Source organism: Drosophila guanche, unplaced genomic scaffold, assembly GCF_900245975.1.
Source record: "Drosophila guanche unplaced genomic scaffold, DGUA_6, whole genome shotgun sequence".
NCBI lineage: Eukaryota > Metazoa > Arthropoda > Insecta > Diptera > Drosophilidae > Drosophila > Drosophila guanche.
The window spans coordinates 7830991-7856499 of NW_022995747.1; the positions used below are offsets into that span (position 1 = coordinate 7830991).

At 47.3% G+C, this 25509-nt stretch overlaps 2 protein-coding genes across 4 annotated transcripts; one reads left to right on the forward strand and one right to left on the reverse strand.

Moving 5' to 3' along the window:
- Positions 1-1723: 1723 nt before the first annotated feature.
- On the forward strand, positions 1724-14480 carry LOC117583315. 2 transcript variants are annotated; one of them, XM_034271574.1, is made up of 7 exons: positions 1724-2477; positions 6829-7424; positions 9596-9868; positions 9995-10172; positions 10432-10538; positions 12767-12844; positions 12941-14478. In XM_034271574.1, the coding sequence occupies exons 2-7, from the start codon at positions 7053-7055 to the stop codon at positions 13079-13081; spliced, it is 1149 nt and encodes a 382-aa protein (XP_034127465.1). In that variant the 5' UTR covers positions 1724-2477; positions 6829-7052; the 3' UTR covers positions 13082-14478. The 2 variants fall into 2 exon arrangements, with proteins under 2 accessions (XP_034127465.1, XP_034127464.1); XM_034271573.1 differs by lacking the exon at positions 1724-2477 and having other exon boundaries at positions 7035-7424; positions 12941-14480.
- Positions 8901-24724, reverse strand: LOC117583314 (carcinine transporter). Of its 2 annotated transcripts, XM_034271570.1 has the most exons (12): positions 24409-24724; positions 23606-23979; positions 23428-23546; positions 22928-23090; positions 22671-22847; positions 22433-22582; positions 22131-22355; positions 21901-22028; positions 21329-21750; positions 20988-21119; positions 14815-14820; positions 8901-8912 (listed from the first exon to the last, which is right to left on the reverse strand). In XM_034271570.1, exons 2-10 carry the CDS (start codon positions 23911-23913, stop codon positions 21009-21011), a joined length of 1803 nt encoding a protein of 600 aa, XP_034127461.1. In that variant the 5' UTR covers positions 23914-23979; positions 24409-24724; the 3' UTR covers positions 8901-8912; positions 14815-14820; positions 20988-21008. The 2 variants fall into 2 exon arrangements, with proteins under 2 accessions (XP_034127461.1, XP_034127462.1); XM_034271571.1 differs by lacking the exons at positions 8901-8912; positions 14815-14820 and having other exon boundaries at positions 20815-21119.
- Positions 24725-25509: the final 785 nt, after the last annotated feature.

The window sequence follows — 25509 nt, forward strand, 5'->3', positions numbered from 1 at the left end:
ACCAACACCCCCTCCCGACCCAAGGTCGGCTCTGTCAGCAACCCTTTATTCAGCTGCATCAGCATTTGCTGTCTCTCTGTATGCACCTCCTCTCACCCCCACGAAGGGAGTATACACCACTAGAAAGTTCCTCCGCTGCTGCACGGCAAAATGTTGCTGATGACAGCAACAATATCATCAGTGGCAACAACAGCCGAGCATCAGTAGCGGCTGGCACAGGCACGAAAATCAACTCCTGCTCCCCACAGATTTTTGTTTGCAGTCATTCGCATGTGTCATCCTCAGCGGCGGAGATGATGAGGCACAAAATATGCCCAGGCTCAGTCGAAACTAAACTGCCAGCCATCCAGCCAGCCATCCAACTTGCCAGCCAGCCAGTCTCTCTGTCTGTCTGTCGGACAGTCCCTGTCTCCCTGTCTGTCTCACTCAAAAAAAGAAATTAAAATAAAGCACAGCAAATGAAACAGCTCCAAAGGTCGGATCTGGGAATACACTCTTGCAGGGTTTCATTCGAAATCAACATTATCTTGAGATTGATCTTGTATAAGTAACTATTTTAGCTACGATCTCACTATAAGTAGCCCTATTCCGAAGGTTCCCATCGCTTAGCTATGGCATCTTCATCTTTAACCCTTCTGCGAGTTGTCAGCTTCTGATCGTAGTCAGCGTGCCCTTCCACAAAGTGTATACAGAGACACAGCAAACAGACAAATGAGGACGGCGGCGGTGACATGATAGCCTGTGAACGCTGCTGTCTGCCGCCCGTCCTGTCCTGTCTGCGCGTTGGTCTGCGCCGGCCTCGCTGCTGGCGTCGCTGCTGCTGATGTGGCAGACGCTTTCCACGCTCGCCGACTACTGCATGCGTTGCACTTGCCACTGCCACTGCTGCTCCTCTGTTATGCTGCTGCTCTGCTATATTTAAATACGCTGCGGGTTGTGCAATGAGTACGGTGCACGTTGCATGAGTTCCGAGCTGTGTGGCACTTCATTTGCTTCACAACTCATTCATGTTTTGTGGCACGGCATAGGCTGTATAGAAGAGAGCCCAGACTGGCTGACAGAGCCCTAAGCTGAGGTAAACACTCTCTGCTCTGCTCTGCTTTGCTCTGCCTGCCTCTTCTCGTCTGCCACGCTGTCTCGCTTCGCCTCATGTGGCAGCCTGCTGCTGCCTTGCCTCACCTACTTTCTGCACTTAGGCATTTGCCGGCTTCAGTCTCTGCCACTGCCTCAGCTTGTGCTTCAGCGGGGTGGCTGAAGCTGCCAGCAGCAACAACAAAAATAAAGCAGCAAAAAAGCGGAAAAAAATATTGAGAAAAAAACCTCCCCAGCTGCGCTGTCGCCACTGCACTGCACTGCTCCCTCGCGGCCAGAGTCCTGGGTATCGTTTACAACAAACACTTGCAACGTGGGCAAAAGCTCCTTCTCAACTCCTCTCCCCCCCGCCACCACACCAACATATGGGCTGGCAGCAGCGACGTTAGCGTTAACGTTAACGTTAGCGTTAATGTTTACGGCGCGGCACGGCTCGAGAAGTTCCCCGAGTTCTGTGCCTCGTCTCGACTGAGGAGGCAACTGAGGCAACTGAGGCAACTGAGGCACGGCTGCATTGCTGCCAGCCCAGCCAGGGAGGAGTCCGCAGTACGTTCGCGTGCTTTGCATACTTTGGTTGCATTTTTTCCAGCGCTGCTCCGCCACGTTCCGCTCTGTTCCGACCCGATCCGAGCCGAGCCGCGTACCGGCTGCAAAACGGTAGCGCGCAATTTCTCCGTGCGAGCGAGTGAGTGATTTCCAGTTACGAGGTTCGGAGATTCCCCAGTTTGTGCTGGCGTTTTTGGCATCCTTTTGTTGTCCTGCAGCTGGTAATCATCGTTGGATTCGAGGCAGCAAACTGCGGCTTTTTTTGGGGCTCCTCCCTTCTGTCAGTCGTAATTTGCTCGCCATTTTCCGCGTCCTGTCGTCGTGTCGCCGTGCGTGTGTGTTTTTGTTTCCGGCCTCGAAATTTTCCGCGCCTGACGTTGGCCATTTTTGGCGCCAGTTTTTTGCCGGGCTCCCGTATTGTTTTTTTCGCAAGGCACAGAGGAGAGAGAGAACGCGCTAGAGTCCTTCGATCCAATGCCATAAATCAAATGGCATAATTGTGCGTGTGTGACCAGCGTCTAACGGGCATCCTGCATCGTTCATCCGGCATCCTACAGCGCTGCGTGCCACCGAATCTCCAGTCTCTGGACCACAACAAGCGGACAGGTGGTCCACCTGGAGGGGGAGTTTGGCGGATTATGTCTTTATAGGCCCGCCAGAGTCAACAAATCCCCGAACAAATGAAGTGCCGGAGCATTTGATTAGAAGCAACGACTACTAAAAGCACCCAAAAGCCGCTTAGTTTCTGTCCGTGTGTCTTGAGCATTGGGGCAGCCACAGCAACAGCAGCAACAACAACACTTCAAGCTCTCCCCCGTATCGATTGCCTAATACACAATGTAAGTAAATTAATCGAGTTTCCTGCCAGCCTGCCTGTTGCAGCCTGTTGTTTCCGTTTCCATTAAGTGATTATTCAATCAGCAGTCGATGGCTTCAAGGATATAATACTGCTGATATTGGGGTATTTCATAATCTCGGATTAGGGTTAATTATTTTACATGGGAATGAGTGATTATAACTTTAAAACAAATTGTTTTCATCGTGGAATTCACTGAATCAAAAATGTTTCTACAGCTTTTATTAAAACATTATTTTATTCATTTCATTTCGAAATACTTGGTAATTTTTTTTAAATAAATCTTAATTTGTAGCATTTATTTCGTGCTGCAAAGAGCAGGATGCTAAGTGCCGCCATTTTCGCCAACTTATTTGGGCCTTAAGCCGGAGCCAAACTACTTTCTGCTCCCACTATCACACCTCCTCCTCTCCTTTAATACAGCTCACTATTTGAATAGATTTTAGCTCTTTTCCCGTTTGTTTTCATACTCGGAGCTGAATGGAGCTCCGAGTTTAGCTGCCTGCAGGCCGAGAGCTCCTTTTCAGCTGAGCTCAACTCATCTCAACTTTCGCATTGGATTTGGAGTCCGTTTCGAGCCGTTCCCAAACCACAATGAAACCACAAAAACCACAAAAAAAAAAAGAGAAGAAAAATATGAGGACACTTCAACTCTGTTGCAGCTTCAGGCACATACTCATCATTTATTCTGCAATCTACCTCCGACTCTATTCAGTCATCTGTGCTCTGGTTCGTCTTAAACTCTTCATCCTTCCTGCATCCAGCCCGGCGATGCGCCTTAAATTTACATAACAGGCGGATCCAGCTATATCACACCCATCGTAATTATGTGCAAACAAACGCAGCAAATGAAATTTCAATTAAAAAATCCAAAGGGGGACAAACAATACACGAATAGGTGGGTGGGGGGAGGAAAAAAGTGAAATCGAAGCCGTCGACATCACACGCTTTGATGGCCACACCAACCAGCTGGCTTGGGGTTGGTACATGAGCAAGGGAAGGGACAGGAACGACTGCGTATGCATGTGCATCCACTCCATACTCCACTTAGAGGGCTTCCCAGTCACAGCCGCAGACACAGCAGCAGCAGCAGCAGCAGCCACAGCAAGTTGCAAGTGCGTAGCCATCCAGGCAGTCAGCGGCTGGGAACGGGGAACCAGTCGAGTCGCGAATCAAAGTGAATGCCGAGTGGCAAGTGCCCCGTCAGATGCAGTGACATTGGCACACGAATGAAGCTGGCCACCACTCACCCTGTCTCCACTCAGCCAGCCCAACCTCACAGCTTTCCCCATCACCGCTCAAGTGACTGGCCGTGCAATTTTGTTGCCAACCTTGAGGGCGTCACTAAGCCCGTTTCCGAGCTGCTGCTCGCCCAGAGTCAAGGCTGTTTATTCCAACGATTCCAGGGAGCGAAAGCCAGAGAGAGCATTATAATTGGGAAATTATGCAAAGCCCCAAAGGCAAGGGAAAGCAAAATCTATAAGCTAAACAGTTGAAACAGAACAGTTGAACCCATAAAGTCTTGCCTTTGGGTCCACTAATATAAGATGTGCCTAACACAGCCAAGACTTGGGAAATAGTATAATATTTAATCTTGTAGGAATAATACTAAATTCACATTCAATTCGTTGTATTTTTACATTAATTATTCGTTTTTTATGGGTTAAACGTTTTTCTGATGACTTTGCCAGGGTATTTTCAACTTCGGTGCACCGAATTAAGCCTTCATTTTTATATTTTTGTATTGTTTTTGGGTTGTTTTTTTGGTATTCACGGCTAGCTATGTCAACATGGCATCCAGCCAGCTCCAGCTCCAGCTCCAGCTGCAGCTCTGACTCCAGGTCCTGTGCTCCCTCCCCATCATTATTGTGCGCCTTTTTGTGTGCATTGTTGTTGAGGGTGCTGCCCGGGCGAGTGTGCCTGGGGAGAATGCAGCCGAGTTGCCATTGCAGTTAATTGAAAATACTAAATTTCCACTGTCTAGACGGCAAATTATATGACAATTGTTAGAGCGCGCTCATGTTTGGCTTTCATATTAAAATTAATTACTCTGGCAGAATTTTGCATATAAAAATGTTGGGAAAGCCATAAACAATGGGGCCATTGTCATGTGTGTTTATACACCTATGAGTGTACAATGTACGAGTATATTTGATTGTGTGAGATTGTCCTAGGTATGTTGTTGTTTTGGGCGAAATTGAAGCAAAGACTCAGCCCCGATTCCCTGCCTGTTCGAGTGGGTGGAATTTCTCAGGTTTCATAATTAGAGTGCGAATTGCAATGGCCATTTGCGGGGGTAATTATGGAAAGTGCGTTGCACATTTTGGAAATTTCACACGCCTCAAAGGCCTCAAACACACACAACACGAAATGCCTCATAATTGCAGGGCCAACAAAGTGCAGGAAATCTAATTTGATTTCCAAAGGAGTGAGAGAGATGAAGAGCTGAGGAAATTGCACAAAATTTCGACAATAATTACAAACGGAAATCGTGTGCAGGCCAAAACACCTTTGACTCTCTCTCTCTCTCTCTCTCTCTCTCTCACTCTCACTCGCACAAACAATTATTTAGCACTTAATAAACAACAAAATTGAAAATTTAAGACGCTTATCGGAGTCAGCTTGCGGCATATGCAAATTTGAGCATTTACATGCATGTAATTAGACTCTCATATAAATTGTAGATGACGTTATTGCAGGAGTTGTATATACATCTGGCTGCCACTAACATTATTTATTAACTGAAAGTGGCAACCTTTTGCGGCAGCTGTAGTAAATAAACGTTTACAGTGGCAATCTTTTCAGGCAGCTTGCAACTGCAGTAAATAAACTTTGGTCAGGAACCGGCAGCTGCTGCAGCTCGTATGCAAACATCTTCCAAAATTGACTTAACTGATTTTCCCCACCTCCACTTTTGCATTTTATTACGTGTTTATTATGCTAACAATGTGCCGAAAGTTTTCCGAGGCAGGCAGCTGCTTAGAGGTTGGAGAATGGAGGGAGATCCTTTCGCACTTTCATATTTGAGACTACCTTTTACACAAATTCTGCATCACAATTGCTCCTTCTCCACACAGACACATTCCACAACAGATTGTCTGGTGTCTTGTGTTACTTGCATACTTGAGAGCCGAGCTGCATACTTCATTTGCTAAAAAGCAATCATCATCCGCCCCATTGTCCAGCATTGCTGGAATTTCATCTGGCGTTTATTTATCAATATGAAAGGTACTTCCACACACACATCCAAATCAAAGACGAATTCTAATTTGTGCTGTCTGCAAGAAGGAGCAGTATATAAATCAATCCACAAACCACCACAGAACCCAACCACTTGATGGCACCACAACCACACTCAATGACAACTGCAGCCAGCCGTATGTGCCGTTTGTGCCGTGTGTGGCAGTCAGAGAAAACAGTAGCCACATTATTTTCATTAGGCCATTGTTTGTCAGATGTCTTGGACATTTACTTTTATTTCCTTCTGGCTGTGGAGAACACCTGGAACGGGAATATGGGGAAGTTTGGTTGTTGCCAGCAGACATTTGCATTTCATTTTTCGACAAGCAAAGATATTTTTACAGCCAGACACACGCATAACACTCGAAAGCTAAAGCCTAGGTCCGCATCTGTACATACCCTGTGGACTTTTGATGAGTGCTGGATTATGGCTGGCTATGATCAGATCTTCCTAAAAATTCAATCAGTAGGCCTTGGCTTAGAACAATTGACATATTTCCTTGTTGCGCGTCGCAAACTTAAGTTCAAAATCAGAATTCCCTTTGCAACGGTATAAATAACAAAAGCGGGTTGAGGGCCCTGCAAATAGTTGGAGGATGACTTCCCTTTGTCTTTTGTCTGTGACCCGAGGGCGCAGTCGGCTCTCTCTCTCTCTCTCTCTCTGAGGCTCTTGGAGATTTCCCTCTGTGTATGTCTGGCTGTGTGTGCTCCCTGAGTGTTTGGGTGTGTTGGCCGGTCCATCTGTCATTTTAAGTGGCTTATTCATATGCAAGTGGCTTCCGGGTCTAAACATATTCAAGTGTTTCAGTGGCTCGTGTACATGACCGAGCATTATCATTAAGTGCTTATAGGCAGGATCCAAACCCCTGGCTTCCTCTAACTCTCTGACCATCTGTCTGCGTGGGCGAACAATGACTGCTATTAACACAAATTGATATGGCAGCCCCTGCTAAGGGGCAATGTCTTTAATGGCAATACCCTGACCCTGAAAATACCCTGGCATCGGCCGGAAGTATCCAAAACAGAGTTACGCATACGCACTCACCCATACGAATGCTGTTTCTCACACTGTTTGTTGCACTTTTCCTTTGCAGCTGCTATGAAGGCAACGTCCAGCAGCACCCCGCCCAACACCAGCAGCAGCAGCAGCGCCGCCAGCAGCAGCAGCCATCCCCAGGAGCTGTCCCTGGCAGCGGCGGCCGGGTCGGCGCCCAGCACTGGGGGGGCGAGCACCTCGAAGCCGCACCGGCTGGCCAAGGTATCGTTCGCACCGTTGGATATCGGCGTGCCCACGGTGGCTACGTGATACGCGAACACGATGTCCCACCACAACATCGTGTGCGAGTGGCTGCGCACCATTGGGCTGGCCCAGTACGGGGAGAGCTTCCTGGAGAACGGCTACGACGAGCTGGAGATCTGCAAGCAGATCGGCGAGATCGATCTGGATGCCATCGGCGTGGACAATCTGTCGCATCGCGGCAAGCTCTTGAAGAGCGTTCGCATGCTGCGCGAGAAGGGGGCGGCCATTGTCTATGTGCTCATCAATGACCCCAAGGCGCTCAGCAACAGCAACGAGATCCTGGCCTCCGACTGTGATACGCCCGTGACCATGAAGGAGCTGGAGGCGGTCATGAAGCGGCACCTCGAGGCCGATGGTATCCGCCTCACCGCCCACCCGTATTCCACACCGGTAAGTGGTCACACCAGAGCAGAGCGAGTCCTCGAACAAAAAGCAACAACCATCCAGCCAACGAGTATCCGGTAGCTCTGGCTCTTATCTTGGCCATTTTGTTTGGGGCTGGCAATTTGCTGGATTTGCCTTCTGCCCCACAGGGAAAGAGAGACAGCGAGAGAGAAAGAGAGAGAGAGAGAGAGTTGCAACATGTGACAGTCGCCGGCGCCGTTGTGTGCACTCTAATGTGAAATTAACACGATTTTAATTTAGTTAAACCGAGTGGCCAACCGACTGAGCGTACCCCCGCTGTGTTTAGACTCCCTCACTCCACCATTCCCCCCGATAACCTCAACCACCGTAGCCTCACTCTTTCTGCAGAATGTTTATTTTATTATAGGAGCCAGCATTTTGGTCCCAGGCCGGAGCCCAAAATGTTTTTGCATTTGCGTTAATTTTGTTTATTTGGCGCGCGTATTTTTTGGTCATTGCTGTTTGTTGGCTCACTGATAAAACGGTGCATTGTGGCTGCCTGGTCTGCAGAGGGAAGGAGGTGAAGTGTAAGAATGGTTATTGTGTGGCAGCAGAACAATTAAATGATAGGCCAGCAAATTGGACATGGCCCCAGAACACAGCACAGGGACACTGCATGGCCACAAAAAGTGGTCAGATTTCCCATGGTGCAGTGGGCTGAAAAATGCAAAATCAGGATAAGGAATCCAAGGAGAAATTTCTACTCTTTTTCATGCCACACACCATTTTAAAGGCACATAAATGCATATTGAAATGCACTCGTGAGGGCATGGGAGCCTCGTTTCGGATTGCCTTCGTAGTCTATAGTTTATTTTCCATGAATGTGTGTGTGTTTGTGTATCTGTGTCTTTGTATGGCTGGTGAGTGTGTGTTGGTGCCTGAAAACATGTCACTGGTTCAGGGACATTCCTGCATTCCGCCAAAGAAATCGCTTGCAATGCAATGTAAATAGATGCAAAGCGTAGCGTAGATGCAGCCTCCATTTAAAGTTATTTCAAGAGGTGTGTGCCTGAACCCTGCCCGAATAAGAAGATGAGGAGCAAGATGTGGAGGAGCTTCATTTAAGGGTGTGGCAAGACTGCCTATTGAGCACGCATAGAGTGTTGACAGTTGCCAGACCCGCGACACTCGTCAGATGCTGTGATGCTGATGCTGTGCTGTCGATGTCGATGTCGATGATGTTGCAGCTGCTTAATATGCAGGCCACGCGCTTTGAAAGGCTTCCGCTGCCACTTCCACGCAAAGAGCCAAAAAGTGTGCAGTCTGCGGACTGGAGTCTGCAGTCTGCCGAGTCGACTTCTCCTTGCAGAATGTGTGAAAACTTTTGTCATAGGCTTGTGCCTGCCTCGGAGCCTCTGCTGCTGCTTTGCATTTTAATTAGCGCTTCTTTTTGTCGCCGCCGAGTACTTAACATAGTTTGTCTGGCGAAATGTGGTTAAATATTTACGATTGTTGGCTCAAATTGAAATGGAACTTTAAGACCGAAATGAAATTATACCAAATGGATGGCTAGACTACAGGTATCCCTGGAGTGGGAGCGGTGCCAGTTGTTAGACAGAGAGACTTCTTGGCTTCTGCCACGAGCTCTGCTCTGCTCTGCATTGCTCTGTCTGAGCCATGTTGACGCGCGGGCTTCAACTTCAACTAATTGCACTTTGCGCTGATGAGACAGACGTCTGTGTGTGTTTGTGTCTGTGTGTGTGCTTTGCATCTATGTATCGCTGTCTGACTGGCAGCTGCAGACAAGTTGCATTTGAGCACAAATGTTTGCATGTGCATTACATGAATGCGACGCTAAATGAATTTTCACAGCCAACCCTCTATGCTCTGGAATAGAAAGATGCACACAGATACCGCACAGGCAGATGCAGATACAGATACAGCTACATCTACAGATACTTACTTGCTGCCTGGGGGCATAAAGGGAGCTCGGGGATGCTTCAGTGACCGCTTTGAATGTCAAACAGGACACATTTAAGTGGCAGCCTCACGCTAATTACCGGAAGATATTAACACTTGTGTAGCTCCTGCTCCTGGCTGTCTCTCTATATGTCTGTCTGTCTTCAAGGAGCTGATTTTGACCGTGGCCTTAGTGGATTGCGGCTGTAAGCCGTTACCTCATCTCATCTCTCTCTCTCTCTCTGTATGTTTTGCAGGAGGGCAAACGTGGATATCTGGAGGGGCTGGCTGCCCACTACAGCAAGCAGATCAACATGCCGTACGACGACGTGCTGGATGCCATCGAGCAGGTGCGCCTTTCCAAGTGGAAGGAGCGGCATGTGCGCATATCCACGGGGCACACGCTCACCCGCCGCCTGGCCGGTGCCAGCAGCAGCAGCAGCAGCAGCAATTCCGGCGGCGGACTGGTTAGCTCATCCGTCATGCCCACCAGCCACAGCCAGCCGCTGTATGTGCCCGGCAAGTATTTGGTAAGCGGAACGAACTCTGACTTTTTACGGCCCAAGTGCTTTTACGACTTGTCCGGACTCCTCGCTAATCAGACCCTAATTCATCTCGTTCATTATGCATGTGTGTATGTGTGTGTGTGCTTGCAGCCCTCCAGCTGCCTGTCGAACCGCGAGGAGAACGAGATCTACAGCTACACGCAAAACGATTTGGCCAATCGCATGGCCCGCAATGCCATCGACTCCAAGTCGGCCCTCAATCTGAATGGGATGCAGCACAGCTATCCGGGTGCGCGGACCAATTTCTTTTACGACTTTTCGGCAACAGGTAAGGGAGGAGGAGCAGTAGCAGCCAGAGAGGTTAGAGACACTTTGGCGGCTGTTTGGTTTTTATGGCTTTTAATTCAATTAAATTGGTTTGCGCTTAAACTTTGTCTGTCTGGTTAATCAAATGAATGTCTGTCTATCTGTTTGCCTGTTTGTTTGATTCTCGGTTTTGATTGTTTGCCTTCTCTCCTGGAACTCTGCTTTTGGATTTGGATCGGCTCCACATGGATCCGGTTGGGTTGATTGCCACACCACACCAGAGGGTCGCAACAAGCACAAGCAGCGGCGCACGGTCTTTGCCCGTTTCCTGCAGGGCCTGCGGCAGAGCGGAGACGAACTGAACGCCACCGAGGGAATGCAGCTGAAGGTGAGTGAGTGGAAATGGGTTGAACTTGAGGCAGTGAAAAATCCGGAGTCATTGCGTGGTTGAGAGTTTCCGGTTCCGGTTCTGTAAGTGTTCTTAACCGAATTGGATTCGCTAGGAGAAGGCGTTGCATTTCCGTCGAAGAGAGTTGAGGATCTTCCGTCTTGACATTGCCTAACATTTTCGTTGTTGAAATATACACCGCTCCATAATCTCCTCAGGAATTATGAAAATGGCGAGAGTTTTCACATTACCCGCCTCCACAATACTGCTTCCATTTTCCTTCCTCTCTCCTTATCGGCATATCCCTGGGATGCCATGAAAAGTTCTATAATTTGGAGGCAACTTCAAAGCATTTCCTTGCCACATTCAAAACAAAAACTTTCCCTGGCATTGTCCCCCGCCTGCATCGGTCCATTCCATTTTCTGTCCATCTTTCTGTTTAATGTCGAATTTCAGCTATGGACAACTTTGGCCATCGCTTGAGTGGAGGGCGGACATGGGGGTGGCCACGGGGGCTACTTATAAAATTAAATTAAAATAGAAAAACCGCGTAAACCTACAAATAACAACGACAGCAGCCACGAAAGGGAAGGGTAGTGGGGGAAAAGTCGCCTGCCAAAAGCGGTCCATGGACTGAGAGAGGTGGGGGGTTCTAGGGGGAAGAGGAAGTGGAAAACTTTATCAAGGCTAAGCCGATAAAAGGCAATTACCGTTAATTGCGTTGACTTGGCCAAGGCAAGCGGGCCGAAACCAGACAATGACAACACTGCCAGAGCAAAGAGCACAGGCGGGAGGACAGGAGGACAGGACATGTGCCGGATGCAAATGCCAGACTCCCAGATATGAACTGTCGATGGGAGGAGTCTGGGGGTAGAGAGACTGAGGCAGGGCAAGTGGCAGTTCCAGTGGCAGTACCAGTGACAGTCTCATTGGCAATGGCAGGGAGTGGACAGCAGCAGCAGCTGCAAGTGCAAGTGCCAGATACAGATACAAATGCAGAAAGCAGGACAGCAGAGGGCAGGCCAGAGGAGTGCCGACCAGGACTGGACTGGTAAGAGGGAACTGGTAACTGGGATTGTCAAGGGTTTGCCGCACGTTTCTGGGGGCTACTCCATGGGAGCTTGCTTGGGTCATTTGCACCTTTGCGCGTTCCGGCGCGCTCCGCCTTTTTTTTGCGGTTGCCAATGGGCATTAAGATAGAGGAGGAGGAGATGCAGAGGAGGTCCACAGGTTACTGGATTCCCTACACACGATTGTCCTTTTTTTGCTCGTGCGCATTTGTTTTTATTATTTCAGGCGTGCCAAAGTGTTTTGTTTGGTATGTTCGCTCTTCATTTGGGGGCGGGGCTCTGGCACCCCCACTTCTTTTCTTTTTCTGTTTTCATTTTCATTTTCGTTTCTTTTATTTTGGTTGGTTCCTGAGAGAGTTTATAACTTTTCGTGTTTTACGGTTGTTGTCCGGCTTTCCTTTTGTGTCCTTTACTCTTTGCCTCCCTCTCGGTAGCTGCTGCTGCTGCCGGCGCTGTTCATTTAATATTTAAGCACAATTTGCCGCCATCCACGACCGGACCCGGGCCACGACTCTTCTTGGACCCCCCTTCCTTCCGTCTCCAGGCGAGTTTTGCGGTCAATTTTGAAAATGACTTGGGCTAAGCACTGGCGACAATTGTGCTCCGACTCTCCGTACTTCTGTTCTCGGGACAACTTCTTTTGTGTTTGGCTATGCTGTGTCCTGTGGCATTCATTACCTTGCCATCTCGGCAACATCTGCCACTTGGAGGTGGAGAGCAGCGTGAGCAGCGGGCGATCAGCAGGAGGGCAGCGGGTGCCACTGCCACTGCCAGTGCCAGCCACAGTCAAAGGTCACTCGGAGCGTATGTCTAAACTGCTTTCCAAGCTCGGTTCCGGGCCTGGTGCTGGCGCTGGCGTTGGCCCTGGCCACGCTCTCATTATGCGGTCTGCTGCGGAAATGTTGCTTTGGGGAAATTCAGTTGGGGCTGTCGTTGGCGTTGGCTCTGGCGTTGGCCTTTCATTATACTTATTCGCCGCTTTTCATTTGACATTTCCATTTTGAAGTTCTGGGTTCTGCGGTCGTTCCTGTTTGGAGGTGTCGATTTGTTTTATGCCAAGGCACAGACGACCCGTGCCTTTCCAAGTTAATGAAGTAATCATGGGCGGCTGGTATGACAGAGGTACGAGTATCATCCATCCTACCATTTGCCTTCCAGACAAACGAGCGACTGAGGGCCTGCAGCACCATGAAGCGACCTGAGCCACACCAGGACTTTGAGAAGACCATTCAGAGAGTAAATATGAGAGAACCCTGCCCCAGCCCACTCTGGCATTCTGACATTCCATAACTGACTAATGTATCACTCTCTCTCTCTCTCCCTCTGTGGCAGCTCAAGACACAAAAGGCAGCCCAAAAGAAGCCCGCCAGCGCACCCATGGACATTGCCCTGCATGAGCGGAACAAGGAGGTGGCCCTGGCCCATGCCCACGTCAATGAGATGCCGCTGAATAACTACACGAAGCATCCCTAGGATACGGCCCTAAGCAGCGCTGCTGCTTAAGATCATCGAAATACACTCTAACCCAGATACCAGATACCCCCATGACAAACAGGCATTGCAATCAATCTTTCAATCAGGTGATACACATGTTAGGCAAGCAGGAATCGGAGCATAGGAAGAGGCTTAGAACTTAGGGATAGGATACGAAAAGTAACGAAGAAGTCGGCAATCGGTAATCGGCTGACCAACGAAGCAATATACAGATATATATATATACATTAGATTAAGTGGAGTTTAACTTACCTCTAGAACTAATTGAATGACCTAGAACCTTACCTGAACGCCACCTGAACTCTCGCTCGTGTATAGTCACCACTTAGGATAGGAACCCAGCTCCTCTCTCTCTCTCTATATATATGAATCTCACTTTGTTTCGTTTGCACCCTTTCCATGTGCCCCTGAACATACGCATTCACATTCCCACTCAACTCAAAATCGCCCACAGAATCAATCAGGATATGCACTTGCCCCGAAGTCTATCAACAATTATTTCGAAACACCCCGAGAAACACACACGCAGAGACAGTCTGCGAATGCAGCGCCAACTCCGGAGGGAAATGTTGACAAAACGCAAAAATCCAACAAGCTTAACGCTAAATCAACACTCATACAGACAGAGAGGGGACACACGCACACTCACACTCACACACAGGCATGCAGCCTCCCGCAAGTAGGGAGCCCGAGAGAGCCCGGCAAACTTGTGCTAACCGCAGACGTTGCACAGACAGACAGACACAGACGGACGTAGCGACAGACAGACTGTGGCATTTCCGTTTCAACTTGGCATTGCATCGATTTTGGTCTTTGGTTTTTCGGGTGGTGCGTGGTGCATGGTGCAGGCAGTAGGCTGCAGGCGGCCTTTGCCATTTGCCTTTTTTGCATTTTAATTGCATGTTGCGCCCGAAAGTATGCAACCAACTTGCCCCGGAAACACACGCCCACACACACACGAATTCGTGCCCGTGCAGGAGTTTGGTGTGGTGTGGTGAGTTGTGGTATGTGTTGCACGCATCTCGCTCCTGCTGGGACAGAGAATGCGATTTGCATTTTTGAGCCGTGCAAAGGCATTTGAAATTCGTTTTTCATTTTGTTTGCTTTTTGGCCAAGAGGCAATCACCGACTATTCGATGATGGCCGCGGTTGTCTTTGCCATTTGCCAAAAACTCACTGCGAACAGTCCCATGACTGCACTGCCAGTGTTCGTGTTATTAAATGTCTGGGGCCAAAATTGAAACATTTAGTGGCTACGTGAGAGGAGTCGGATCGAGTGCGTGCCAACAAGGCTCGTTTCCGGTTCCGCTTGCCGCCAAAACTGCAATTAGCTTGAGCTAACGTTAAATCGAGTCTTAAATGCTTTTTGTCAGCATTTCCATTGAACAATTTTCTTACTCGTGCGAGTATGAGGACGAGTAGATTGATTGAATATTCGTTTAATTGATAGAATAGATTTTTTTATTTGAATTGGTTTTTTGGCTAGCGTTAACGTGCAATTAACTCTGCCAGCATCGATGATCATTTTATTTAAATTGAATTAAGTGCAACAGAGCTTCAGCTCTATCCCCGCCACCTGCCCCTCCCCATCCCCAACAGCCAGCCAGCCATCCAGCAATAGTGAAAATAGCATAGACAAACAAACAAACAAATGCAAACAGTGAAAAAAGGTGAAATTAAATATAGGCAAAGTAAAAACAAAGCAACAAAACTCTGGCCGGTGCCGTGCAGTCAAGTGTAAAATGGTGCGCCAGTTTAATATACAATTTACATACAAAATAATTGTTTAACTACATATACATATACGGCACAGATACATACATACATAGTTATACGCAGCTACAGCTACAGATATTCTCAATTAAATGGCTTGAAACAATGAGAGCCATCAGCAGATACATAAAAACATGCACATATAGATACAGATACAGATACAGATACAGCGTAGAAGTGCGCAATTCATCAGCTAGTTAAGTGTAAAATGTATAAAACAAAGTCAAAATTAGCATTTAACGCTCTCTTTAATTTGAACAAATGATAGCAGCAACAATATATAGAGAATATGTACTGACTAAATCAGGCGAAGGAACCATTTGTGCGTAAGCCGCAAGCAGAATTAAAATTAAGCATTCCATAAATCAATATGACATAGTTCTGGCACAGAGAATCTCGGCAGATGCACGGCAATCAGGAGTTGCTCAAGCAAATGACAGAATTATGGCCAAGTGCACTCAGAAGCACCACAAATCATAATGAATGAACCCCACAGAGAGATGTCCCGCAGAAGACTTTTCCTTTAAAATGTGTTCAGTTAAGCAATTAGTCTACAAAATCAATAAATAGCCATATATATTTATTAGTTTACCATGAATATTGATGACTTCTACATAATATATATACATATAGATATATAGACAGAAACATGCATACATATATATTTACTTGTAGCCTACATACATTTATTTACAATTAAAGTCCATGGACAATGGTCGACAAATTTCAATTTACATACGTAAGTGTTTAAGCAAAATGCCAAAAGCATTTCAAATGCAAATGGAGAAAAATGTACGAATATGTCATGAAAAAATGAAACAAAAATACATACACAAACATGTACGAGTTTATATACAAATTGATTACAAAATAAATAAATAATCTATATGAAAATAGAGCACGCGTGAAAGCGTGTCAAAATTATTTGACTTCCACACACAAACACCCAGACACCCCAGTACCCATGTACCCATGCAAATATATGAATATTTACAGATGTATGTATGTATGTAGTGTGATCTATACACACACCAGGCAATATGTAAACTTAAATAAATATTTAGCAAACGTACGGTATGTCGGAATATGTTCAAATTGTAGTCGGTAAAAAAAATAAGAACAGAAAAAGACAAAAAGGTATCTACGTATAGAAAATCTGCATATGTTATGTGGGTACTTTTACAGTCAATTGAATCCTGCATTTTTTAGTTATATTCGTTTAGAAATAAAGAGAGTTTTTCCACACCTAAGTTGCTCAATGGGTGGGGCAGTCCCCCCGTTAAAGTATGCGCATCTATCAGTGAATCTTTTTCGCCCACGGCAGATGATTGATGATTGCTTTTGAAGCATCTATCTGGGTGATTGCTCTTATATTTACACCTTCAAGAAGAAGTAAGGTAACACCTTTGGCATTTAAGGCACATACATCAAAAGGGGTACATGAAGTTTCTTGTTAAAGTCTACGGTGAAACACCAGGAAAATAAAACGTAAATATTATAAACAAATTGAGCATAGTTATCTGACAATGCGAAGATTATACAAGTCTTGAAGATTGCAGTCGTATGTATAATGATCTACCATTAAGAATCAAAATTGTCGGAATGGTTGAAGTCATAAAGAAATCAGGAATCAGACTGCAATAAATCATTAAAACCATAATTATTTGATACCAAAACAGAGTGGAAAACGATTAGAAGTTTGCTTGCTTACCTCGAGACATGAATGAGATTCCACATAAAACTCTTTTGCATCATAGTTTCACTTGAGGCACATCAACGAAAAATGCTTCATAGATAAAAAAAAACATGGAAATTCCTTGAAAAAATCCCATCTTGTATAGATTCCAGCAGCCAGTTTTCATCTGCCATCAATATTTATTTTTCAGGTCGATCAACTTACCAATTATTTGGTTTCTATTAAAATATACTCGCACGTATGCAAATCCACACGGCACAAATCGGGACTAGAGAAGGGTTTCTACCCTTCGGCCTGCCGTATCCCATTAAAACAAATGAAAGCAATTTGTGTGGAGAGTATGGGCCAAGAGTTGCATGAGGGGCAGAAAGAAATGCAGTGGCAGGTTCCTACTCGAATATTCCCAAACAAATATGCAGGGCGCCTCTCCCACTCGCCCGCACTGCCACACAGTGCGCCTCCATTCTCTCCCTCACAGTTCGAACTTCGAACGTGTCATTGTAAGTTCAAGTGTAGCCAAGAGCATCGGCATCCGCAGCAGTCGGAGTGGGAACAGGAACAGCAGCAACAGCAGCAGGAGCAGATGTCCTCCAGCTGACTCCTCTGGAGCAGACCAGGATGAGTGCTGATGATGATAGTTGGCATCGCAATGGAGATTGGGAGAGGAAAAGGGGAGGTTAAGGATTCGGGATAGGGACAGGGACTGGCACTGCCACTAGTGGGTAGTGGGAAGTGGAACTTTTCGGGTCTGGTCTGTGATGATTGTGATGGGCACAAAAGCCAACGGCTCATGAAAAATGCATGCGACTCGCCCGGCTCATATGTTTTATGGCTTGTTGAATTCCGTTGCTGCTGCCAGTGCCTCGTACCAATCCCAATTTCCATTCCCTTTCCCCTTTCCATTGTCGTTCAAGTTGTAGTCAAAGTCGCAGCACAGCCGTAGAGCCTGTTAAATTAATAAAGGACACGCCGGCAGGACCCTGACAAAAATTTGTATGCGGCCAAAGTTGAGGTTTGTTTTCCAACAGCTGTGCAGGAGACGTCCTGTCAAAATTGCCAGCTGCACGGGGAATAGGGAGGAGTATGAGCTATTTGGACGGCCTGGAAGCTCCAGCAGGACAGAACGGGACAGGACTAATATGTTTAATTTTCTCTTACGTATATCCCCTGCCGCTTCTGGGTTTTTTGTGTTTTTTTTTTGGTCCAGTGGTTGTTTTGGGGACTTTCCGCAGCCTTAGATTTCAGCTTCTGTTTCAGCTTCCGCATCAGCATCAGCATCAGCTTCAGCTTTTGTTTTCTTTGATTTGATGAGGCTCCGGCTGCTGCCGCCTGCCCACAAAACCTTTGCCCGTATTTGTCTAACGGACTGTAAACTTTTCCTACCCCCCCGTAACCCTTACCCCTTATCTTCCGTATGTGTGTGTGTGTGTGTGTGGTTTGAGAGGGTTCATTTCTTGTCTTCTCTTGCCCCTTCCCCTACAGTCTATTTTTTTTTGATACATTTTAATTTCCGTTTGCATTTTGCACGTTTTTCATAATTCATGCTCTCCAAGCAGCTAGATTGATGAGGACCGTTTCCAGTCGGGTTTTTTGGGCTGTCCACTGGGCTTATCCCCACCCAGCTACCAGCAGCAGCAGCAGCAGCAGCAGTGTGCCAGGGGCCAGGGGGAACACCAACACCGCCACTCACATGCATAATCGTGCGGAAATGCCAGACACACTAAGCTGACCTGAACCGACTCGGTGCCCGGGAAGTTGCTCGAGAGAGAGTATCTTACTTATATATATATTTTATCTATAGATGTATGTGCACACACACATAGAGATATAGATACATACGTGTGGAGTGGGGGAAGTAAATCGCAGTATCTGAGCTGAGCCATCACCAATCACCCAGCACCACCCTTGCACCCAGACCACCGAGAAGTGCCCAATCTCAACCCTTTGCCGCCGAACAGCTGCCTTGATACAGGCAGTTGCCTGGTGGTGCTGATGCTGCTCCTGATGGCGTTGGCGTTGCCGCTGCATCCCCATAGGGCCATTGACTAATAGGATTTGAAGAGCGTAAAATTGGTTCGTTGTGAACATGAAATATGCAGTAAATCCTTTGGCACCCCCCACGTTCCGCCAACTCCCCCCGAACAACGACAGAGCCCGTTGTGTTTTCCTTTAATATTTGCTGCAACGTTGTTGCAGCTTAAATATTCTTACCCTGCCACGAGGTCCTGACTTCTGCTCTGTCTCTGAGCCGGCTCCTGCTCCACCAGTGCACGCGCAGTTTGTTGCAATTTCGCGGTTCGATTTGGCTTTGCTGCCCCTCCCAGCCACTGGCTTGCCACATCCTTGCTCCAGGAGTCGCCGTCGTCTGGGCGCGATGGTGTGTTTTATTATCACAAATAAAGCGCAATCACTGTTGTGGCACCCGCTACTTGCAGCACTTCTACGCCACTTCTGCACTCCTCACTCCAGCAAGTATTGCATTTTTCATGTCTGGATTCCGTTCATGTGGCAGCCTGATGCAGCTGCTTGAAATATTGCAAATAGTTTCGTTCATTCTCGATTGCGTGAAATATGAAAAAATCCCCAAAGAAAATGTGCAAGAAAATCCAGTCCTGCAGCAGTCCCTGCCCTTCCTTACCATTCCGAGAAGTGCAACTCAGATTTACTTTTCATTGCACTTCCTCCTCCTCCTCCTCCTCATCCTGGTGTTTGCTCCTATAATTGTCCTTCTTCTTGTAAATGGCCAGGACTTTGTTTTCATTACTGCCAGAATGGGGGAATGGGAACAGGAAGCGAACCGAACCAGGATGGAGCTGAAAGCTTTTGAAGGGGACAATTTGGTAAAGGACATTTGCCTCCATGGACGACACCCGGATGATAATTGTGAGCCATATTTATGCAGTGGTGGAGTGGTCCTTAAAGAGCTCGCTCGCCAGCAATCCCTGCTAATAACAGTTGCCAAGGACTAGGGCTTGGCCGGGGCCACGTCTTAAGGTTAATCCGATTCAAGCCGCCTCCTCGTGGTTGTAGTCAACCCAACTCCAGGGCCCTCTTCGTCGCTCATCGTTCATTCAACTGCAGCTTGGCTGACTTCCGGCGTTGCCTTTTATGATAAATTGAAACAAATAGCCACCAACACTCGCCAACGCACACACCTATAGGGCTACAGGACTTGGCTTATCAGAAAATTGCGCTCAGCTGTTTATGAAAGCATAACAATGTTAGCTGCCTTGGCCATTACAGCTCCACTCCATCTCCAGGAATGGCATCAGAGCCAGAAGCAAGCCCAACACCAACGCCTGCCCAGGACCAGCATCAACACGATCATCAAACTGAATGGCTGCTCCGGCATGGCCCGGGTCTGGCCTGGACACATAACTCACAAGTAGGATAAACAATTTACTTATCGCTGCTGCAGCCCTGGCCAGAGATGGGGTTCCGTCGCCGGCAACGTCTCAGAGCCGCAGCCAGACGGAAGACGGTTGCCACATCAGCGCGCCACATTGGCAAATAAATCATAATAAATAACTTGAAAAACGAAACACCTTTGCGCACAAAAGTTGCACGTCCTGTTCTTACTTACTTACTAACTGTGTGTGTGTGTGTGTGTGGAAGTATGTGCAGCCGCCAGAGTTGAGGTAAGGGTAAGGGCGGGTTACATCAGCCATGCGAAGCATGCAACACCGAAGGGAAGGTTAGGGTTTCAATGAAACCTGTTTCTCTTTTCTGTCGCATGCTGAGTGTATACACCTCTTCGGCTTCCCATTCGTGTGTTTTTTCCATGTGTATTGTAATTCCAGTGGCTGTTGTCTGTCTTGTGGTTTGGGCTTAGTTCCCGCTTACAGTTTAACACTTTGCCAAGTTCCAGCCCACACACGGACTAAAACCACTGATGGAGCGACGTGGAGAGACAGAAGTTGGCTCAATTCTTGCAACTGGTGATAAAAATTGATACATAACTTGCATAAATCAGGCGCCTGCCACGCATTACGTATACGCTGTGTGTTGGCTGCTGGCTGCTGGCGCGTCATTTATTAAATTAGCCACAGCATTAGCTTCTCGCACAGCCCTGGAAATGGCTGCCAAGGGCGGCGCGTCAGGTAATTTGTAAATTTCTGACAGATGCGCTGATAAACTCATTGCAGAGATTTCTTTGGGCTACCTGTCTTTGTGTGTGTGTATGTGTGTGTTGTGGTGTGATTGGTGTGGTGGGTGATTTGTGATTTATGTTAGTCTTACTACGGGCTGCCTACATAACAATACTTTATTCGCAATACTTTGGGCCATACCTAATGTAACATCACAAAGGGAACAACGTGAACGGGATTGTAGAAGTAACAGTAAGAGTGAGAGTAACACTGTAACAGTATCAGTAACGGTAATGGTTGACGACATCGGAAACGTGGAATGACGTGGAATCGATTGACGCATCAGCCTTCAAGGCGAAATAGAAACCTCCGTCTGGCTGAGCTTGGTTAGCTCCGGATGGGCGGACAGCGACTGGTTGGGCACTGGCGCCGGCGGCAGCTTTGGCAGACTGAAGAATTTCTGTAAATTAAATTTGTGAAAAATGAAATTAGGCTACACGGCTGCTTTGCATAATTTAGATTATAAATTAGATGAGCCCCAGGAATTTACATGGATGGAAAAAGCTTATTGGCGCAGAAGAAGAAGGTGAATGAACTCCCACTCCCTCTCAAGATGAAAATGCATCGCAAGCGAGGGAAGTAATTATGAGCGGAATTCTGATTGCTTACATCATTCCTGCCAAAGTTGCCCGCCTCCTCCATGGTGTCTGGCAGCTTCTTGTGGAGCGTCTCGGGCAGGAACAGGGCCCCAATGCCGCCCAGCAGAAAGAGGGTGCCCAGGATGTAGTAGGGCGCACGAATATTCACCGTGGTGCCCAGATATACCAGATACGGGGCCAGCACACCGATGGCATTGGCCAGGATGGTGCCCAGCGCCACTCCTGTCTGCCGCATGCACGTGGGATAGATCTCCAGGCACTGCAGATTGACGGTGAAGAAAGTGAGCGCGTTGAGGAACTTGATGAAAGTCGCCAGGTAGATCATCAAGTACTCGTGCCGCTCGTCCGTCGCATACACAATGATGGGCACGCAGGTGATGAACGAGACGAGGAAGGACACCGAGTTGGTGATGCGTCGTCCATATGTATCGCCTATGGAAACGCAAAGAGGGTAAAGGATAGATCAAAAAGAGCAAGAGATGATGGGAAAGCCATAGCCATAGCCATAGCCAAAGCAGCCATGGTCCTTTCTCAATCAGCGTCAGCTTCAGAGTCCGGTCTTGGTTGGATGCACACACTCACCCAGATAGCGGCCGACAATGTAGGCGGGAATTTCGACAATGCTCTGATACAAAAAGTTCAAAAAGGGATTGCCCGCCATGCGGGAGCTGAAGAGGACCAGCGTGAAATAGGAGACGGCCACCACGCACCTGAAACCAGAGTGGTCAGCAGTTAGCCATGCAAATTGCTTTTCGTCAGACTCGTGTCTGTGTCCTCGTGTCTGAATGACTCTGAATGCGTTACCAGCTCACCAGCTAAAGCCCATGATTGTGGTGTTGCGTGCGAGGCGCCAGCCGGCGAAGAGCGACGCAATGCCGTAGGTTACATCCTGCTTGTCCTGGCTGTAGATTTCCGCCAGCTCTTTCTCGGTCACATCGAAGCGGCGGCCATTAATTTTGGCTATCTTCCTCAGCTGCACAATGGCATCGCGGAAGCGCCGTTTGCTAATCAACCAGCGCGGCGATTCGATGACGTATCTGGTCAAGGAATTGATGATGATTCGATTGGGAATTGGGGATTGACGAACCGGAACGGAATGCTTTGTCTGACTTACTTGGAGAAAATTAAAACCGTAGCCGTGGGCACCGATGTGAGCCACATAAAGGAGTCCCAGTGCCCCAGCCACCAATAAAGCAGCGGCATAAACGTGGTGCCAATGGACCAGCCACAGCTCTGAAAGAAGGCAATGCGACTGCGATCCTCCCTAGAGTTTAGTTGGGTTGGACAAAAAGTTAGTTTCTTCCAGCATTGGGGGAGTAGAAGGCGAAACTTTGTTCAACTGTCAAACTTACTCCCGGGAGATTTCCATGCCAATGATTTGGGGCGACTGAAAGAGACTGTTGACGGTGAGGCCCACGATGCCGGACATGATGAGGAACCACGTATACGAGCTGGTGCACATGATGGACCCAATGCGTCCCAGGGAGCAGAAGACAACGCTAATGTAGTAGACCAACCTGCGACCGTAGCTGGTCAGTTCATTGGAGAAATTCAATTACTTGCCTTCTCATAACTTAGTTTTCGTGGAACTTAGTTCTCGTGTACTTACGAGTCGCCCATTTGTCCCAATATAAATGAGCCAGCCACCTCCGTCACACGACCCACAACGAACACATTTGTCACGAACAAATCCTTGGCACACACCCAATTGTGGTCCGTGGGAATCGTGCTCTCGTACCAGGTCTTGTCATAGCTCCAGCCATTCTGGCAAGCTGCGCAATGGGCATGGCAAATGGTAAATGGAAAATGCGCATGGGAATGGGTATGCGAATGGGAAGAATGGTAATGGAAACGCTCGTAAAATGCATTCGAGTGCAAAGTTGCAAAAATTTATAAGACAGCAGGGAGAACGGCACAGCGAAATGCCAAGTAATTTCACCACTAATCTGGCCAAAGTTCTGCGAGTATTCCAGCAGACATTTTCTTAAGGAAAACGCTGAATCGAAATAATGCAAGTTTCCCTCAACTCAGATTGAATTGGGTTGTAATCCTCGAATCTTTGTCAACATCTAAGCCGTTTCCCCTCCGTTAACTGAAACTTTTACGCACCTTGTGTCTGATTGGTTCGCAGGCTCGTGTTCCACGTGGACCAGTCCTGGATCTCAGTGAAATTCATTTGGAAGACCTCACAGTTGCTGAATGTTTCTCTGCCCCGGTTGTCCGCCTGCCTAATCGTAGAGATCGTAGAGTGGCACTTGGTTATTAATTCCATCTCATCCGAACTTACTTGGGCAACGTAATGTCACGCCACTCCTCCAGCGTGAAGTTTGTGTTCTCCCGCCCGGAGACTGTGCACCAGTGATCGGGTATGTTGAGTGCCAGAATGATGTTCATGTAGATCATGGCACCGCTGAAGGCCAAGCCGCCGACGAACAGGAAATTGTAGAGGGTCTGGTAGCGGCCATGGTTTCCCGCCTTCTCCATCAGCGCCTGGAAGGGGTCGTTCAGCTCCGATTCATCGATGTCCATGTGGGAGACGAGGGCCGACGCCTGGGACGCCTTCCTGCTGTTCGCCTTCTCCAGTTTCTCATTCATTTTCCACTATTTTGGAGTGGCTGCTCTGCTCTGGCACCGTGGATGCCACTCAGTCGGTTATGGGGCCTGATAACGAGAGTAATCTTTATGGCATCTCAGCTTAAGAACTTCGCACTAAACGAGAAGCGATTCGTCCAAACTCTTATGAGAATTTGGCGCCAGAGCAGTTGTAAAAATCATTAAATTATATGTACAATTGCCTGTCATAATTTCTGATATTGGACGGGAATAACGAGCCGCGTTTGTTTGCTAATGAATAAATTTGATTGCTATAAATAAACTGTCAGCGATTTCATGATGAAATAGTTATCAAACTATGTGAAAGGTAAGTAAATCCACTGCCGAAATATCGGTTAATAGATTAAAGCAAATGAATTCAATGGATTCAGCACAAAAAAACAAACAAATGCAGCATGAAACACTTTCCAGAACTTATCTGCTAAACTCTTCCAAAATTTCACTGCCAATCCAACAATTGTTTACTATTAAACTTACCACGACTGTATGCTGCCCGGCACAGAAGATTGTTTGGTCAACGGTTTTAATAAACTTTTTAGCAACTTTTTAGAATTTGCACTTTACAATTTTTCAAGCATTTATATGATTCAACAATTTATGCTTTGATTTTTCACTTTGGGTTGTATTGTACGCCTACAACTTCATCCCAATCTGAGAGATATTTGAAAGGGTAAATGATTGTTCTCGGTACGAATGCACTGTTCACATCCCGCCTCGAAATGGTGAAAATTTTGACGCTTGCGAGAGCTCATCAACTGTTACCAACACCCGACGGTGTTGCTTTGAACGGCCGGTCGGTTCTGTGGCGACTTATCAGACCAAGATGGAGCATATACGGCACTATAAAATTAATAGCTGATAACAGAATGTCTCTTTAATTTACACGATTATACTAGTAAACGTCTAACAGCCACGAGCGGTCCCACGTTCCACACGTTGCCGAGCGGAGTGGAGCGGCGCTGGGCTGATGGCGAGGGCACTGCACCTGTCTAATTTATGAGGCTATTTTTATATAAGCCAGAATTGAGCAGGTTATGTCTTCCACGATTTTCGGCTGCCACAGCAAATCTAATCACAAAATATGTAGATAAGAGCTCTATGGGTCAACATGCTAATCAGTCGCGGGTGTGAGGCACTCACCACTCACTAATGAAGGCAAATGAGTATTTGATGGATTGGCCTGATGGACAATAATCACAGCGGAATATTATATAATACACAAGTATGGTCGTTAAAATGTTTACATTTCCCTTACACAAAGAAATCTTTAATTGCGATTGCACATGCAATTTGAACTTTATTGGGGCTGTTAGACAGAAGCAGAGACAAGGCTCATATGCCTCAAAAAAGAGATAAGATTCTCGCAGATACCGTAGATGCCGGAGATAAACACACATTTCGGGCGACTAGACAAAGATAAATGTCTGGTACCGAGCAACCAGCCTAAGCTTGAATTATAACCGAGCAACGGGCACGACTGACAGCCAGGAGATCGGCCTACGATCACGGTTACTTCCGCTGCACTTACACTTTGAGTTTGAGCGTTTTTTGAGGTACACTCAAACACTTTATGTGTTT

Bases quoted from the DNA above. Each gene is read 5' to 3' on its own strand.
- LOC117583315 (XM_034271574.1), top strand. From the start codon at position 7,053: ATGTCCCACCACAACATCGTGTGCGAGTGGCTGCGCACCATTGGGCTG. The intron at 10,173-10,431 runs GTAAGGGAGGAG...ACACCACACCAG, and splicing joins TTACGACTTTTCGGCAACAG to AGGGTCGCAACAAGCACAAG. The intron at 12,845-12,940 runs GTAAATATGAGA...CCTCTGTGGCAG, and splicing joins TTGAGAAGACCATTCAGAGA to CTCAAGACACAAAAGGCAGC.
- LOC117583314 (XM_034271570.1), bottom strand. From the start codon at position 23,913: ATGAATGAGAAACTGGAGAAGGCGAACAGCAGGAAGGCGTCCCAGGCG. The intron at 23,091-23,427 runs GTGCGTAAAAGT...CCCATTGCGCAG, and splicing joins GCGAACCAATCAGACACAAG to CTTGCCAGAATGGCTGGAGC. The intron at 22,356-22,432 runs GTAAGTCAGACA...TTCCTTGACCAG, and splicing joins ACGGTTTTAATTTTCTCCAA to ATACGTCATCGAATCGCCGC.